The sequence below is a fragment of the Centruroides sculpturatus genome, unplaced genomic scaffold (genome assembly GCF_000671375.1).
Source record: "Centruroides sculpturatus isolate CEXI.00-Female unplaced genomic scaffold, Cexi_2.0 scaffold54, whole genome shotgun sequence".
Lineage (NCBI taxonomy): Eukaryota > Metazoa > Arthropoda > Arachnida > Scorpiones > Buthidae > Centruroides > Centruroides sculpturatus.
In genome coordinates, this window is record NW_019384340.1 from 712,477 (window position 1) to 728,331 (window position 15,855).

General features: G+C 32.5%; 2 protein-coding genes across 4 annotated transcripts; one reads left to right on the forward strand and one right to left on the reverse strand.

The window, feature by feature from the left end:
* Window positions 1-16: 16 nt before the first annotated feature.
* On the reverse strand, window positions 17-2,735 carry LOC111633937 (phospholipase A2-like). Of its 2 annotated transcripts, none has more exons than XM_023378594.1 (6): window positions 2,594-2,735; window positions 2,054-2,216; window positions 871-1,007; window positions 569-725; window positions 299-451; window positions 17-218 (listed from the first exon to the last, which is right to left on the reverse strand). In XM_023378594.1, the coding sequence occupies exons 1-6, from the start codon at window positions 2,643-2,645 to the stop codon at window positions 137-139; spliced, it is 744 nt and encodes a 247-aa protein (XP_023234362.1). In that variant the 5' UTR covers window positions 2,646-2,735; the 3' UTR covers window positions 17-136. The 2 variants fall into 2 exon arrangements, with proteins under 2 accessions (XP_023234362.1, XP_023234369.1); XM_023378601.1 differs by lacking the exon at window positions 2,594-2,735 and adding an exon at window positions 2,283-2,382.
* A 4,599-nt stretch (window positions 2,736-7,334) lies between these two features.
* LOC111633903 (solute carrier family 10 member 6-like) lies at window positions 7,335-10,239 on the forward strand. 2 transcript variants are annotated; one of them, XM_023378556.1, is made up of 8 exons: window positions 7,335-7,379; window positions 7,717-7,888; window positions 7,960-8,165; window positions 8,239-8,443; window positions 8,517-8,777; window positions 8,852-9,002; window positions 9,695-9,773; window positions 9,862-10,239. In XM_023378556.1, exons 2-7 carry the CDS (start codon window positions 7,727-7,729, stop codon window positions 9,748-9,750), a joined length of 1,041 nt encoding a protein of 346 aa, XP_023234324.1. In that variant the 5' UTR covers window positions 7,335-7,379; window positions 7,717-7,726; the 3' UTR covers window positions 9,751-9,773; window positions 9,862-10,239. The 2 variants fall into 2 exon arrangements, with proteins under 2 accessions (XP_023234324.1, XP_023234333.1); XM_023378565.1 differs by having other exon boundaries at window positions 8,945-9,002.
* Window positions 10,240-15,855: the final 5,616 nt, after the last annotated feature.

Genomic DNA, 15,855 nt, shown 5'->3' on the forward strand with positions numbered 1-15,855 from the left:
TATACTGTATTTTTCATTAATTATTTTAATAAAAAGATAATAAAATAATTTATTAAATGTTAGTCGAATTCATTTTTTATAACATAATTAGATATTTTTAAAATTATAATTGTTTAGTTGCCAATGCAAATCATTACTAATATTCTTTGGCATCGAATATTTGCCAAATCTTTCTTTTACTTCTGTCAAACTCGTATTCCTTACATCTTCTTGCAAACCTAAGAAAATAATTATGTTTAATTAATTAAGTAAAATTGTATACTTAATTTCAATTAAAAGTAATTTAAATGAAACTAACCAAGATTTATTTTTGCATTCGACGATTGGATAGTCTTTTCGAAAACATCTCTTTTGCAAGACATTGAAAAACATTATTCCTACTTTATTAGATACGACCGAATTAACTTCTTTTAAACAGTAATAAAACTCGTCATCACAATCGCAATGGCTCCTGTTTAAGAAAGAAAAGATAATACACGATTAAATTACTACAATTCGAATATTTAAAAAAATTATAGTGTTAAATATATTTACAAAATATAAGTTAAATGTTTTAAAATAAATTTACATTGTTGTCGATTCGTTATTCCTCAATCCATATTTCGTGGCTTTAGATTTAATACTGTCTGGGCAACTGTCGTGTCTTCGACAACACCGATCCGTGTCATTGAAATAACCTAAATCACCACCATCCGATTTATTTCCAGCTCCGCACCATTTTGTACCTATAAAACATGTTTTAAAATAAAAGAAAATTCATAGTTTATTGTTTGAAATTTTTAATATGAAATTAGATATTATAAGGTTTACTACACTATATAATATATACATTTTCTTTTAATAAAAATATTAAATTTCTATAATACTTACCTGGTAAAATAGCAAATGTCTTTATAAAATCATCTTGAGATCTCTTGTATCTTTTCTTAATATTTTCGTATGGGATGTGTCTCAAATGTTTTCTTGTTATATCATTTTGTTTGTTAGAAATAGAGTTTGAAAATTTCCTAGAATAATATAAAAGTTATTTTAGAAATATATAAATAAACTGCTATTTTTTTGGCATTTAAATACACACTCGTTACATTTTTTTTTGGATTCCTCATCGGAATTAATGGAAAATTGGCCAATTAAATATTGAGAACGAACTCAATTCTGTAAGCCTCATAGAAGTAATTTCGCTTCAGTAAATAAAAGTATATTTAGTATAAACATATGTCATTGTTCCTGAAACAAAGCAACGACACGTGTAGAGCAGCTTTTTAAACATTCGGGCGTGCTATAACTAAATTAATTTTATATTTCGTTGTATGTTCGAGGTGACTAATGACGTTTGAAAGTAGAAAATTCGAATTTTTTTTTTACATATAAAATAAAGCCTTTTTAGACTTTTATAATATAATTTTAATAGCAGATTTTAATTTTTTTATGATGTTAAAAAGTAATTTATTTAATTGTTATAAAGCAATTACAGTCGACCCCCCTATAACACTGTTGATAATTCCGTTTTATATGTCTATAAAATCTAAGTGACTCGTACAACATGGAATTCATATAAAACGGAATTATCAACAGTGTTATAGGGGGGTCGACTGTATAATAATTAAATTACTTTAAGAGTACTATAAAATAATTAAATATTAAAGAATCTTCTTATCTTTATTTTAATTTAACTAAAAAAACAAGAAATATTTTAATATTATATTCTTTTATATGCTATAAAGACCTATAATTGGGGCTTCTTGTTAGTCGTAGTTACTATTGCGAAAATATGTGAAGCATGTTTACGTACTTTTTAAATAGTAGTAAATAACATATAATGAATACGAAATTCGTTCAAGCATTTTATGTTTTTTTTTTAATCCTCGACCGCATTTATAAATGAGTAATTTCTAAATAAACACACTTAAAAAAATAGAAAATGTATAAATATGTTAACGATCTTGAAATATTTTGAATTAAATTCGTTATACTCGAACTTCTAGACTATCAAGTAATGTTTTTGTTTCCATTTACAGCAATTATTCCATAATAAAAGTAATATAATACATACCAAGATCGATTTTCCGAACATTTTAAGCCACTTTCTTCACACGGATTTGGGGGAAATTCTACTGTAATCTTACTCCAGTCGTGTTTATAAAATATTTCCGAAGGTAAAACTACGACAAAATGCGTAGTCTGACAAAGAAGAAGTAATAATATCATGGAAAATTCTGTAAAATAATTTTTAAAAATGTATCATAAATAGTTAAAATAAGTAAAACAAATGATCCTCTAACCTAATACTATTCAGTAGAATTATAGAACTTAATCTGTTAAAACAGGAAGTGCGAAATGAACCATCTACCTGTAATACTTAAACAGTGAAGTGACGTTGTGAATAAATAACAAAATTAAATTTAAATAGCAAATAAAATTGAAGTATAGAATGAATATTAGGGGTTGTAAGAATTATTTTAATAATAGAAAAATTATTCACAATTAAAAGGCCGAACGTTGTATTGATAAAAGACAAGACACAAAGACGTTGTATGAATATTTCTATAGATAAAAACAATTTAAATATAAATAAAACATAAACAATACTTACCTATAACGTGTATAAAAAGTATTAAATATTTCAATATATATAACGAAATCATAATAATACTTTAATTAAAAAAATTATTCGTGTGTGAACAAAGTAAATGTTGTCTCGGAGTCAACCAAATCTCATTTGATGTAATTCTTTTCGAAGAAATTTTTGTATAAAAATTTGCAGGATATTTATTACAGTTTCGATAGATTTAAATTTCAAGCGTTAAATTGTAAATTATGAAATAATCTTTAACCTCGAGTATATAATTTATATATTTTATATTATTAATATTGACGCAATTGAAAATATTACACCTAATTTTATTATTACTATTATTATAAAAATTTAAATTATATTTTTTATTATCTAAGGAAGTATATCGATAGAGATCATTCTGATAATTCGTGTGTTTTTCCTGCAGGATATATTTAGCTTCTGCTGTATAAATATTGCAGAATGATGAAAAAAATATATCTAATTTTAATATGACTTATTGAAAAATGTTGTATTCAATTTATTAGAAATAAATATTAGTTTTTTTTTTCCATAGAAATAAGGGAGAAAATAAGAACAGAAGGAGAGAAATATTTTTTCTTCCCTTCTCTTCTTATTTCTCCCTTATTTCTAGAAAAAAGTTTTTAAAACACACACATATATATATATACTTTACGCTAATATTAATGCTAATATAAGCTAATATTATATAATAATATAATAAAATGTATACTAATATTAATATTGTAAATGTCAAGAACAAAGAATCTACTATCGCCTCTGAATACGAGATCAACTTTTCTATACTAAAAACTGCAGATTGGTATTATATAATTAGTTGAGGTTCCACCTCTGATTATCTTAGGATGATACCGCAGTATTTTTCATGGCTTTCACATCTACGTTGCAATTAAAACATTAGTATTGTACAGTACAGTACATATTAATTAAATGAAATGATTGTAAATAATAAAACTTTAATTTTAAAATTTCATCCACATAAAAATTCTCACTTATTAATAAAGTTATAGTAAATCTAAACGAAATTTATAAAAGTAAGTTTTCTAAAGAAAAAAAAATCCGTGCCCCCCACATACAATAACATCTATAACGTGTTTGTTTATAGTATTTATAGTGTTGTATTTACTATAAATACTATAAACAAACAAACACGTTATATCTTTATACGTATAAATTCCATTCATACATGTTACAATATCTATCTATATATAAATAAGGATGTTTGCTTGTTTGTTTGTTCTGTATACACTCTTAGGCCGTTCGACCAATTGCTACGAAACTCGGTAGTTACGTTCAAATACTTCTAACTTAGATCATGTGGTACTGTACATCCCTCCCCAAAATATCGATTCCATTCTGTCACTTCCGGGTATCGTCGTCTCAGGTACTCGACCAGAGACAAGGTGCTTTCGTTCGGAAATACGACAACCGCCCATTTCTTGTCGGGTACAGGCGACATCCGCTCAACATCTTTCGAATGCACCCGAGTTACTCAAAGTAATCATGCGATGTTTTAAATGTTGTGCATTCTTCGGACGTTCGACTAACCTCCATGCATCGTTTCGTTTTAAAGATTCCATTTCTTCATAAATGGCTTGCATCATAGCTGTTTCTCGTTCAATTGCAATACTTCAGAAAATGATGGTAGGATGTGAATTCCGTTTAGTCTGATGAGAGTTCGCAGTGCGACGTGCAATCGGGCATCGACTTGTTGGACCGTGTCGAGTGCCGTCTGCACAATTGGTATGATGTACTGGTCCGTTGCCAGAGTATCGAAAATATGAACTGTGTCTCAAACAAAACGTCGGTCAGTCGCTTGACACGGCTAAAAAACCATATTTGTAATAGTTACATAAAAGTTGAAAATTTTCCATGGGATGAGAGGAAGGAGTTGAACGTAACTGCTGACACGTGAACGAAAGGAAAGGACAATTGGTTTAAATCGGTAGACAGCCCGAGCATGAAAGAGTTAAAGAGCTAAAACAGTTATATTTTTGTAACCTCCTTCGGTGCGAAGTTTGGATTGCCAGGTTACAGTATTTGGCCGATACATTTCAGCAGCTCGATATTTTGAATACTAGCGAGGTTGCGGCCGAAGATTTCAACGCGAAAACGTGAACGTCGGACGTTGAGCGCCGCCATCTTGTAAGCCTAGAAGTTTGACAATGGCGTTTGGAACGTCAGTGGTATCATGCTCGACGTTCCAAACGCCATCGTCAAACTTCTAGGCTTACAGGAAGGCGGCGCTCAACGTGAAAACTTCGGCCTCGACCTCTTTATTAACAGAAGAACTGGTAGCTATATCCACTGATCGTGGATTGATGATTAAACATAAGGAATTGTCTCTTGAAGCCTATTGGACAGTCAAGTACAAATTTGTGTGTATATCCTATTAATTCATGTAACTTTATTTTGAAGTTCTCCAATTTAGCGCCAGCCTCTGTAGAGAACAATTGAAGGCTCTAAATTGAGGTTTAATTGTACTGTAGTAGAAAACAAAGTTTGATATGACAAAGCAAATATTGTCAAGTTTCAGATAAAATTATATATAGTACAGTACATGTTATAATATTTATAAAACTAATAATATACGACTTTTCAAAACACATTCATCGAAAATTTTTCAAATTTTGTTTAGTAATATAACGGTACAAGTATTCCTTTAGTAAAATTATTATGCAGTATATTTTATTATTCATAAAGTTAGTTTGCTATTTTTATAGTTATAAGAAATTTATATAATGCTTTTAATTATTATTTAACAATATTAATAAGTAAACAACGCATGAAAAGAGTAGTTTCGATTTTCCTTTATCTTCAAATACAGGTTCATAATATTAGTATATAGGTCAGTTGTATGCAACAAATCTGTATAAAACTAATGATATAGAAACTATTTCGCTTTATATAATATAAATGTCATAAAATATAGTATTTTGTTTCGTAAGAAATTTATAAGCTAAAAAGTTTGAAATTTATTAAAGATAAAATAAAATATTTTATGTACAAATTATTTTGTATAAAGATCATTTTAATTCAGAATTTAATATTGTAACAAAGAAAACATGTACGTTAAAACCTGTAAAAAAAACGGCACCTGAATAAAACGGAAAAAATATTAAATATATCAACTTTTTTAATAAAGAAATAAATCACAATAAACCCGAGTTATCCGAGTTCAAAGAAATTTTTCTTTGAAATCGGATAACTCTTCCATAGTTCAACCGAAATTCACCAAACTCTTCAGAAACATTAAATAACTCTCTTTCTTTATATTCCAGAAAACAGAACCCAAAAATGTCAAAATATCTTTTTGTTATTAAGCGTCAAATATTAAGTTTTACTTGATTATATCTTATCTGAAAGTTAATTATATTATCCAAAAAATAATTTATGCACGGAACAGGTCTCCACGCAGAATTTTAACATAAAAATTGTTAAAATCTAACGTAGAAATTGTTTTCTAAAATTCAGACAATAAACTGCAAACGTTATATTTCAAATAGCGTAATCGCTCAGGTAAATACAATGCAAAAATACTTCAAATAGTCGTGTCTTTGGACATTATTATTTGAAATACTAAACTATTATTTTTATTATTGTCCTTGAACAGGACAGTAATAAATTTAAAAATATTCACAAATTTGAAGAAAGAATAAAATGTCTTCTTACCATGTCCTTCAACATACTCGTAGCCAGTCTGGCACCTCTCTGTTATTTCACTATCTTCCCCACCTTTACTTCTTATGAATCTATCTCTTTTGTCTCTCCTTCGGGGAGTGGCCATGTCTTCTTCTGCTGATCAGCTATGAGCTACATAGTTTTGTGTTTACCGCTTCGTCTCCTGGCACGATACGCGGCAATCTTCCCTCTGATCTTGGCATGCTTGGTTCTTCCGCAGCCACCTCTGTGGGTGTTTGTTTGCCAGCTACACTTATCACTTCATTCTATCATAGACTATTATTCTCTACCCAATTGGGCACCCCTAGTCTTGTCTGAGCCTCAGGAGTAGTATCATTTGATGGATGACGGGTTCGCTGTATACCTTCTCACTTATTTTCAACTGTTTAAAACTATAGTAAATTAATGCTTCACTTTTCCATAAATAGCACTTCCATTAAAAATCAAACTTTTCTAAATATCACTTTAGAAGGTGCCTTCTCTCTGTCACCTTCTGCCCCTTCAACTGTGTAAACGGACAGACAGGTTCTTCGCCACACAGAACTACACATCTGATGGAGACTGTGGGGTGAGAACTTTCCTTCAATTTCTCTATTAGCATCTTATCCTCTTCACGTGGTAATAATTTTTAGCATGTCCCACAGCATATATTGATTTGTTTCCCCCTATATATTTAAGTCGTTCTGCTCAAGTGCTTCTTTGACAGGCCAATTGGAGTTTTTCCGGGTTTCCTCCATTATATAACTAAACAGAACATACTATAAACATAGAAAAAAAGCCACGTCAAAGTATGAAATAACTTTCCAATATTATATACAGCGGAGTTGACTTGCTATTGTATGCTACTCATCCCCCTCCAAATGCAAAAAAGTTAAAAATAGTCTTTTAGCGGTGGCGCAATGATAAAGAGAAAGGAATAAAATATTCAAAATTTTTCAATAATATCAATTATATTTAATGACAGAACAGAAATAAACTGCTTAATCTGCATTATGAGACATAATTTTTCTGCGCGATAGAATTCGAGTGTAAGTGTTTAGGGTTAACACGTATATAAATTTGATTTCTAAGACGCATTTTAACATATTGTACGAAGAGAAAGGTATGTAAAATCAAAACATAATATTTGCAAGAATTTATTTAATGAGAATTAAGCTTAAACCTCTTACAGACCTTTTCTTTTAAATTCTTTCCGCCCTGTGGGCACTAAGAGGATCTCTTTTTGCAAGCCCATTATGGGTTCGACCAGTCCCATAAGGGAGAGGCCGGGTGGTGACGGATGCGCCCGACATATTCGGTCGGATCACCCCCTGAAAAATTTCTGGGGATTCGATCCCCAGAAATTTTTCAGGCTGTCACCTCGACCACTCCCTGCAAATATTGAAAGTTGAGTACAACTCAAACAAAAATTTAATTTTTTTTTTTTTAATTTGGTGTAGTGAATTCGACATGGAAAACAATACGTTGGATTTCCTGGAAAGTAATTCAACGTCTAATGATACACCCATTCATTATATCAACAAAGATCTTAAAAAGGCTGAAAACATTCTTGCAATAATTTTTCTGATAATCTCGATGATTGCTATGGGTGCAGACATCTCTTGGAATCAGGTTTTGATACTTATTTCCCTTTATCTCTTGTTTAATTAACATATTATATAATACATTTCTTATGTGAATAGATTTATAAACAGTTTCGAAAACCCGTTGGTCCAGCCATTGGACTCTTTTGCCAATTCGTTATAATGCCATTGAATGGATTTCTTTATAATGTTATATTTCAATTCGAATCAACTGTAGCGGCTGGTTTACTTATTATATCGTGCTGTCCTGGAGGTGCAATTTCTAATTTATTCACATATTATTTAGATGGTGACGTTTCCCTGAGGTATGTAGAAATCGTTTACTATATTTAACTGCATAGAATACTCTCTATAAAATTAATATTTATCATTTTTCAGTGTGACTATGACGACAGTATCTATCGTGGTATGCCTAGGCATGATGCCTTTGAATATATGGATATATGCGAGTAATACAGAAGCTAAAAAGTTAATAATACCTTACGGCAATATTGCATTATCGTTATTAATGATTGTTCCTCCCGTAATTTTGGGTATGATAATAAAATGGAAAGCTACTAAATTATCTGTTTATATCACTAAGGTATAAAATATGATTTCGTAAACAGTTATAGTATTAAGTATTTTGAAATTACATTTTGGATTTTCATTAACAGTGGGGAAGTGCAACAACCGTGTTAATGATTATAGTCTTCGGGATAATAGAGGTAATCTCCTTTCATCACATGTTTAATTTAACATCGTGGAAAATTATTGTTACGTCTTTATTATCTCCTTTAACCGGAATGGTAATTGGATACGTCATAGCATTCATCTGTAGAAATTCCAAATCGGCTTGCAAGGCAATAGCTATCGAGTGCGGGATTCAAAATTTTACTGTTGCACTCGGCATCATTACTCTATCCTTTGATACCTCCGTACGTGTCTTTCATTTATATTTTAGATTATTGGATTATCTGAAATTATTTTATTAAAAACTCTTCATTATTAGAAACATTCCTCAATTATGTTGTTTCCATACTTTTATGGACTGTTTCAAGCTTTAATCTGCTTCCTTCTCTGCATAATTTTCTATTTCATAAAGAGAAAGTTGAACAAAATTCAGAAGCAAAGTAACGACGTCGACAATAAAGAAAACACAGGTAATTATTTAAAAAAAAATTGAATTTATATTTATTTCTTTAGACTACTTTTTTGTGTTGATTTTACCTATTTATTGTGTAATCTTACATATAATTGCTGACTAATATTCAAATTTTCACTACATTTCACACAATCATTAATTAAAATTAACGTAAAGTACGGAGACGACTTTCTTTTTTAAGCTACTACCACCGGAATAAAATACTCAAATATAGCATTACATGCAAATATGATAATAAGTATTACAGTTTCTAATTTAATTCTGTTTATTCATTGTATATTTTGCAATAGGAAGATCTTGCGTTCTCTTATTATATGTTTTATCTGATAATTATATTTCCCCTTTGATCTTTCGTAAGTAGAATTGACAAATCAATTTAACACTTGTAATTGGTCGCGGGTTTGAACCCGAAGAACTAGTTTTTTTTGGGAGAGTTCCCATAAAAATTCCTCTCAGTAGTCATTCCCGCTTTGTAGATTGCCCATTGTCTTATTTCATTATACTGTATTAGAAGAATGAATTAAGTGTGACCATAGTCTGTAGTGAATTCAATAGTCTCAAATCAATGTTAAAATTCTATAATACAAACTGAAAAGTCTTTTGTATTGTAGAAAAATTCTTTTAGACTTCTTCTATAAACTTCGTTGACTATAAAAGATTCAATATTCATTTTAATTCAATATTTAACAGCCGAAATAACAAGTTTATTCTCGTCTGAGGATTCATCACAACCGAAAGTCGCATGATTTAATAAAACAAACATTCTATGGTAAGCTTTTTTCTTTTTTGAGCTTTCTACTTTAAAGTTAATTTATTTTATTAATATTTTTCTAATTAGAATACTTTATTTACTGTAGAAAGTAGAAGATTAAGAAGATTTCGTTTTTTAGAGCTTGGAATAGGGACTTCATTTGTTACATTTATTAGGGCTCTTTCGGGAGTTTAACTTAATGTCACTATGTTCAAATTGTTCATTGTATACTTAAAATTAAAATACACTTATTTATATGTAAATTTGAAAATCCATTTATGGAATCCTATCAGATCCAGGCCCTAGACAATTGTCTTGTTTGCGTAGATATAAGCTTGGCCTGCAACAGTTCATCAGCGATAACACCGTGTGTATTCTTTCTTTGAATGCTCAACTTGTGTAATGCTTATTCACGTTAACTTAAAATGAGATGGGCCGGATGGCCAAACGAAGCATGTATTCTTAGTATTGTCGTGTACTAGAGTTAGCCAAATTTATTTGTATTAAAATGTCATTAAATGAACACCTAAAGTCGCCATGTTCTTTTTACTTTCGTTACATTCTTAATGGCAACTTGAGAGAATGATCGATAAGAAAAGCTTAATTATCTCACGTGGCTAACGAAAACGAAACGTACTTTGAGGTTTCTGCGATGGTGTGTGGTAATTCTGACACCACTGTGAGTGACGTCCAGGCAACACTATGAGATCCTACTACTGTCTTTCCTTCTGATACCAAGTACGTTACGACTACTACACGAAGTTTTGAGCGTTTTTCTGAATAGCAATACGAGAGGATGCAGTAGGAAAGGACGAGATTCAGTTGGAATTGATTCACTCGACACAATTTACTACACTTAAACATTTATTAGACGGCACGTTACACAGGGGTATTTGCATTTCATGGAGAGAGAGAGAGAGAGAGAGAGAGAGAGAGAGAGATTACAAATTTTTAATACCTCACAAAAATATTACTAGAAAAACTAGAAAAATATTATTATTTTTATTAAAAGTTTGATTACAACGTGTGATAAAATCTTATAATTTTGTCATAACAAATTCTTTATTCTTTCAACAGATGGCAGCAAAAGCTCTTTTAAAATACAGTACAGTAATGTTTTGAGCATTCTGAAATGAATTTAATTCGTTTCAGAATGCCATTCGATCTCCGAATCGTTCGAAGTCAGAATCAATTTTCTCCATTAGAAATAAAAGAAAGTGAATTCGTCCGTTCGTAGACATTAAACAATACCCACTTCCGTAAAATTAAACAGCAAATACACATAATTTAAGGTAAACGGTAATAACGATTAAAAACCGTCATTAAGTCCGACCCTACTGGAGATACACACGACTCACTTTATCTCCACACCCCCTTAACCTTTAATCACCAAAATTTAATAGCGTAAATTCCCTAATAAACAAAATTTCCCTACAAAATTTCAGAAATTTTCAACTAAAAGCACAGGAGTTATTAAGCATCAAATAGGGTGAACAGAATCGTTCACACACCACACACAATTTAATTAAGTAAAATTAAATTTTAATTCATTTTAAGGAAATTAGATTTTTAATTTTATTACCTGTCACGAAGATATAAAAAGAGAGTTAAAAGCATAGATTAATTACAAATTAGTTACTTTATTAAGACTGGAAAAAATGAATATGAATAAAAGCAGAATCTCTGTAATATTAATTGTTGTCTAATATTCACAGCACTTTGATTTGCAGAATGCACCGTTTCCTTCATTGCTGTTGTCACCATCACCATTTTCACAACAGAAAATTTCTTCTACAGGAATATTAAATGTTGTGTAAAATGGCACTAAAACAAAAACTTGCAGCCAAAGCACGTAGACTCAAACGATAAAAAACATGTACACTACGAAAATAACAAAATAAGTTATTTACAAACAATGAAAAACTCTTTTACAGACAAATTAGTATCAAAACAAACACTGATACACAGTACAGTGACACACCAACAGAAGAAGAACTCACAATTTATTGGTCTTCTCTTTGGTCCGGTGCTGTTACACACAATGCTGATGCAGGCTGGATCGAGGAGGAGAAGGAAAACTTGTACAACATACCAACTATGCCATGTGCTGAAATAAACATACACGGCATTCGGTACGCTGTTAACAGAACACACAATTGGAAGTGTGAACCGCCGGGGAGGTTGGAAGTCTCCCAATCCGGTACAGGTTGTTAAACCTTCTCACTGTCAAGATGGCTTAAAAATTTTTCCTTTTATTTACCCAGCTGTAACGGGATTTAATGTTTCGGGTCGAGTGGAGGAGGGAGGAGTGCCGTCGGTAAGGTGACAGGCGATATACGAGTAAAAGAGGACACCAATTTAACAAGGAAACAACGATTTATTAGCTACATTCATAGAGGATACNAATTTAATTAATTAAAATTAAATTTTAATTAATTTTAAGGGAATTAGATTTTTAATTTTATTACCTGTCACGAATGTTTTATTACCTGTTTTATTCTGGCTCCATACTATTATCTGTATTAAATGCTCAATTCGGGTAGCCAGTTTAAACAGTTGGCTACCTGAAATTAAGCATTTAATACTGAAATTAGTATCAAAACAAACACTGATACACAGTACAGTGGCACACCAATAGAAGAAGAACTCACAACTTATTGGTCTTCTCTTTGGTCCAATGCTGTTACACACAATGCTGATGCAGGCTGGATCGAGGAGGAGAAGGAAAACTTGCACAACATACCATGCCCTGTGCTGAAATAAACGTACACGACATTCAGTATGCTGTTAACAGAACACACAATTGGAAGTGTGAACCGCCGGGGAGGTTGGAAGTCTCCCAATCCGGCAACAGGTTGTTAAACCTTCTCACTGTCAAGATGGCTTAAAAATTTTTCCTTTTATTTACCCCGTTGTAACGGGATTTAATGTTTCGGGTCGAGTGGAGGAGGGAGGAGTGCCGTCGGTAAGGTGACAGGCGATATACGAGTAAAAGAGGACACCAATTTAACAAGGAAACAACGATTTATTAGCTACATCCATAGACGATACAATAACTATTATCGAGGGAAAATTCTGAGTCCCTAAAACGCGAAGGGCCGAGAAAGAGTTTACAAAAATCTGTTCCATACATCTTCCTGTATTTCGATTTTCTTGAGGAAAAAAGATACTGGTATCCAACTGGTCCAGAAATGGTACACAATATTGGAAGGACACAATATATGGATAGGACACAATATTAAAGCAGTTGCCGGACACTAGCCGGTTGATGAACGACTCCCCCGAGAGGGGATAGCAAGTGGCTTTTATAGTTTCGTCGTGGGAGAATAGTCACGTGATTATTTGTTGTGAAGTAAAAGGTACGCAGATAGGTCAAAGTTGTCCCTGGGACCATGCTAACTATCAACTTTGGAGTTGGAATGTGGGATTATTTCCGAAGTGGACGGATGTTTACTTTGAACAAACGGGGAGATTGGAATTTTTCTCTTTTTTAAGTTAGGTTTCAGCTTAGTATTTAAAGAAAAATTTAATTGGGGGTTTAGGAAAATACGGGATATTAATCGGGAAAATCGGTAAAAATTCCGGATTTCACAGAAGACACCTGGTGTACGTTTCACAATTTCAGGTACAAAAAGTTTACATCACTGCACCAGGAACTAGCTAAACATTTAACACACATCATCATCATCAATCCACAAGACATGCCAAAATTTCTTACTCTGGACATTACCTATATGAAACCTAAAAACAACAAAACCACAGACCCCACACAATACAGATCAAGTGTATATGTCTTCCAACACTCTGCAAATTATTAAAATCCTGTATCACAAACAAAATATACGAACATGTTGAAGAACACGACATTCTTACAGAACAACAAAAAGGTTGCCGTAGAAATCACAGGGGATACAAAGAACAGTTACTCATAGATTCGGTCATTCTACGGCAAGCACACAAACAACACAGAAACATACACATGGCATACATACACTACAGAAAAGCATTCGACAGTGTTCCACACAGTTGGCTGCTATATATTCTACACATGTACAAAATACATGCATCACTCATTGCATTCTTCGAAAACATTATGCAGCACTGGAAAACATTACATCTCAGGATTCATAACACTCACATACAAACAAATCAAATATTCATTAGGGGAGTAATTTTTCAAGGAGATTCCAAGTCTTCTCTGGTTCTGCCTAGCCCCGAACCCATTATCCAACATGTTAAACAACAACCAATATGGTTACAATATCAGACATGAAAAACAACACAGTTTACACTGTCACATCTCACGCACATAAACGACATAAAACTTTATGCATCCACACAAAAACAACTTCAGCAGCTCCTACAAATCACACATTCATACACGAAGGACATACACATGGCCGAGTGTTTTGCATTTTAGCCTAGACAAATGCAAAACACTTCGCATAAAAAAGGCGTTCCAAAAAAGATTTTGGACTTGGAAAATGGAGATGTTATCGATTCCATGGAAGAAAGCTAATTTTAATTTTATTATCGTGTTTCCTTCATAAGAGGTTCTTTCCACTTCATAGTTCCTTTTATACAATAAAATATTTAACAACAATAATCGTCAATATGTATGTACTGTACTGTACATAATTAGGGATTGCAATTGCTGGATCCCTCATCCAGCAATCCAGCTGGATCCAGCGTATTCTTCGGCCTGCTGGATCCAGCATCAGGTGCTGGATCCAGCGCTGCGGATCCGCAAATACTCAATTAACTTTCTAAATAATGGCGTAAAAGTCTACGTTGTCGCTGTTGCCGCGTTTCTACGTGTGCTATCGCTCGGCGGCGAGGGCGACGTTGCCGTTCAGTGTGATACATGCTACACCCCCTCTCTACACCGTACTGCCTGCCCTTTTACCTCTGCTGATCTAATTGCCAGTTGACTTTCCGCTCTCGCTAAATAAAGTGTCTTCGCGCTAAATAAAATAAGTAACTCCTCTCCTAGTCCTGGTGCATAATTCTAATTTACGGTCGGTTGTGACGTCAATGAATCATGTGACGGAACGATCTCAGTTTAAGCCCATGGAGAGCTGCAGCCTCGCGGCTTGTCCACGAAACCTAACCTATAAACTGGCCGTAAAAGCTCTCTGTAGAAGAGAGTCGAGTTTGATAACTGCTGACACAACCCTGAAATTTATCTTAGACAAACTAAAAAGGCAGGACACAAGCCAGGACGCAAAAGAATCATAGAACGGCGTCTTATCGAGGTCACAGGGATGTTGATTTATATACAGAATCCGAAAAACTATAACCAAAAAGTTAGAAAGCACGATTATTCTTTCACAATACCGAAAAAAATGTAATGCGCCAGGAGATGAAAAATATGCTGAATCGAGTAAATACATATGTAGGGGAACCAGCAGCAATAACTGAGGATAATATGAAAACGGAAACGATGATCCAGATAACCCGCATTCATTCCCTGAATTTCACATTGGAATAAGAATCGGAGATCCAACTAAAGCGTGAGAAAGAAAACTTCATGAAACGAAAAGAAACTAGTACTGAGAAGGATTATGATAAGTCATTTAAAAAAAAGGAAATAGCTGTTTATGAACGTGAGGGAGTCAAAGGTAAAAACTTATCTTTAATTTATGATTACAGTCGACCTCCCCTATAAGACGGTAGATACGTTCCGTTCTTTATGAATCGATTTCTTATGAGTCCTTGCCAATCACAGCCCGACACGTGTGAAGTTTACGGACTATGACTGTTTGAAAGGTTTTCTTCCATAAAATTAATCGATTCTAGACTAATCCGACTCAACATTTCCAAAATACGTATATTTTTTTTTTGGAAATAATCCGTATAAACTACGCTATAAACAAAAAATTGTAGGATTACTTACCGAGTGTGCACCATTCGACATCGCCATTGCTCAAGCTTGTTTTCGTCGCGGAGCAGCACACCAAACCGCGGCCGATTTCTGATAACTTATTTTTCTGCGAAAACTTCGTTGAACTTTGGAGACATCATTAACATAAATAATTTTAATCACCGTTGAATAAGAAATGTTTCTTTCACAAGAAATGTATAAAATTACAGTACTGTA

Bases quoted from the DNA above. Each gene is read 5' to 3' on its own strand.
- LOC111633937 (XM_023378594.1), bottom strand. From the start codon at position 2,645: ATGATTTCGTTATATATATTGAAATATTTAATACTTTTTATACACGTT. The intron at 2,217-2,593 runs GTAAGTATTGTT...ATTATTTTACAG, and splicing joins ACTTTTTATACACGTTATAG to AATTTTCCATGATATTATTA. The intron at 1,008-2,053 runs GTATGTATTATA...ATATTATTCTAG, and splicing joins TGTTCGGAAAATCGATCTTG to GAAATTTTCAAACTCTATTT.
- LOC111633903 (XM_023378556.1), top strand. From the start codon at position 7,727: ATGGAAAACAATACGTTGGATTTCCTGGAAAGTAATTCAACGTCTAAT. The intron at 8,444-8,516 runs GTATAAAATATG...TTTCATTAACAG, and splicing joins TATCTGTTTATATCACTAAG to TGGGGAAGTGCAACAACCGT. The intron at 8,778-8,851 runs GTACGTGTCTTT...CTTCATTATTAG, and splicing joins CTCTATCCTTTGATACCTCC to AAACATTCCTCAATTATGTT.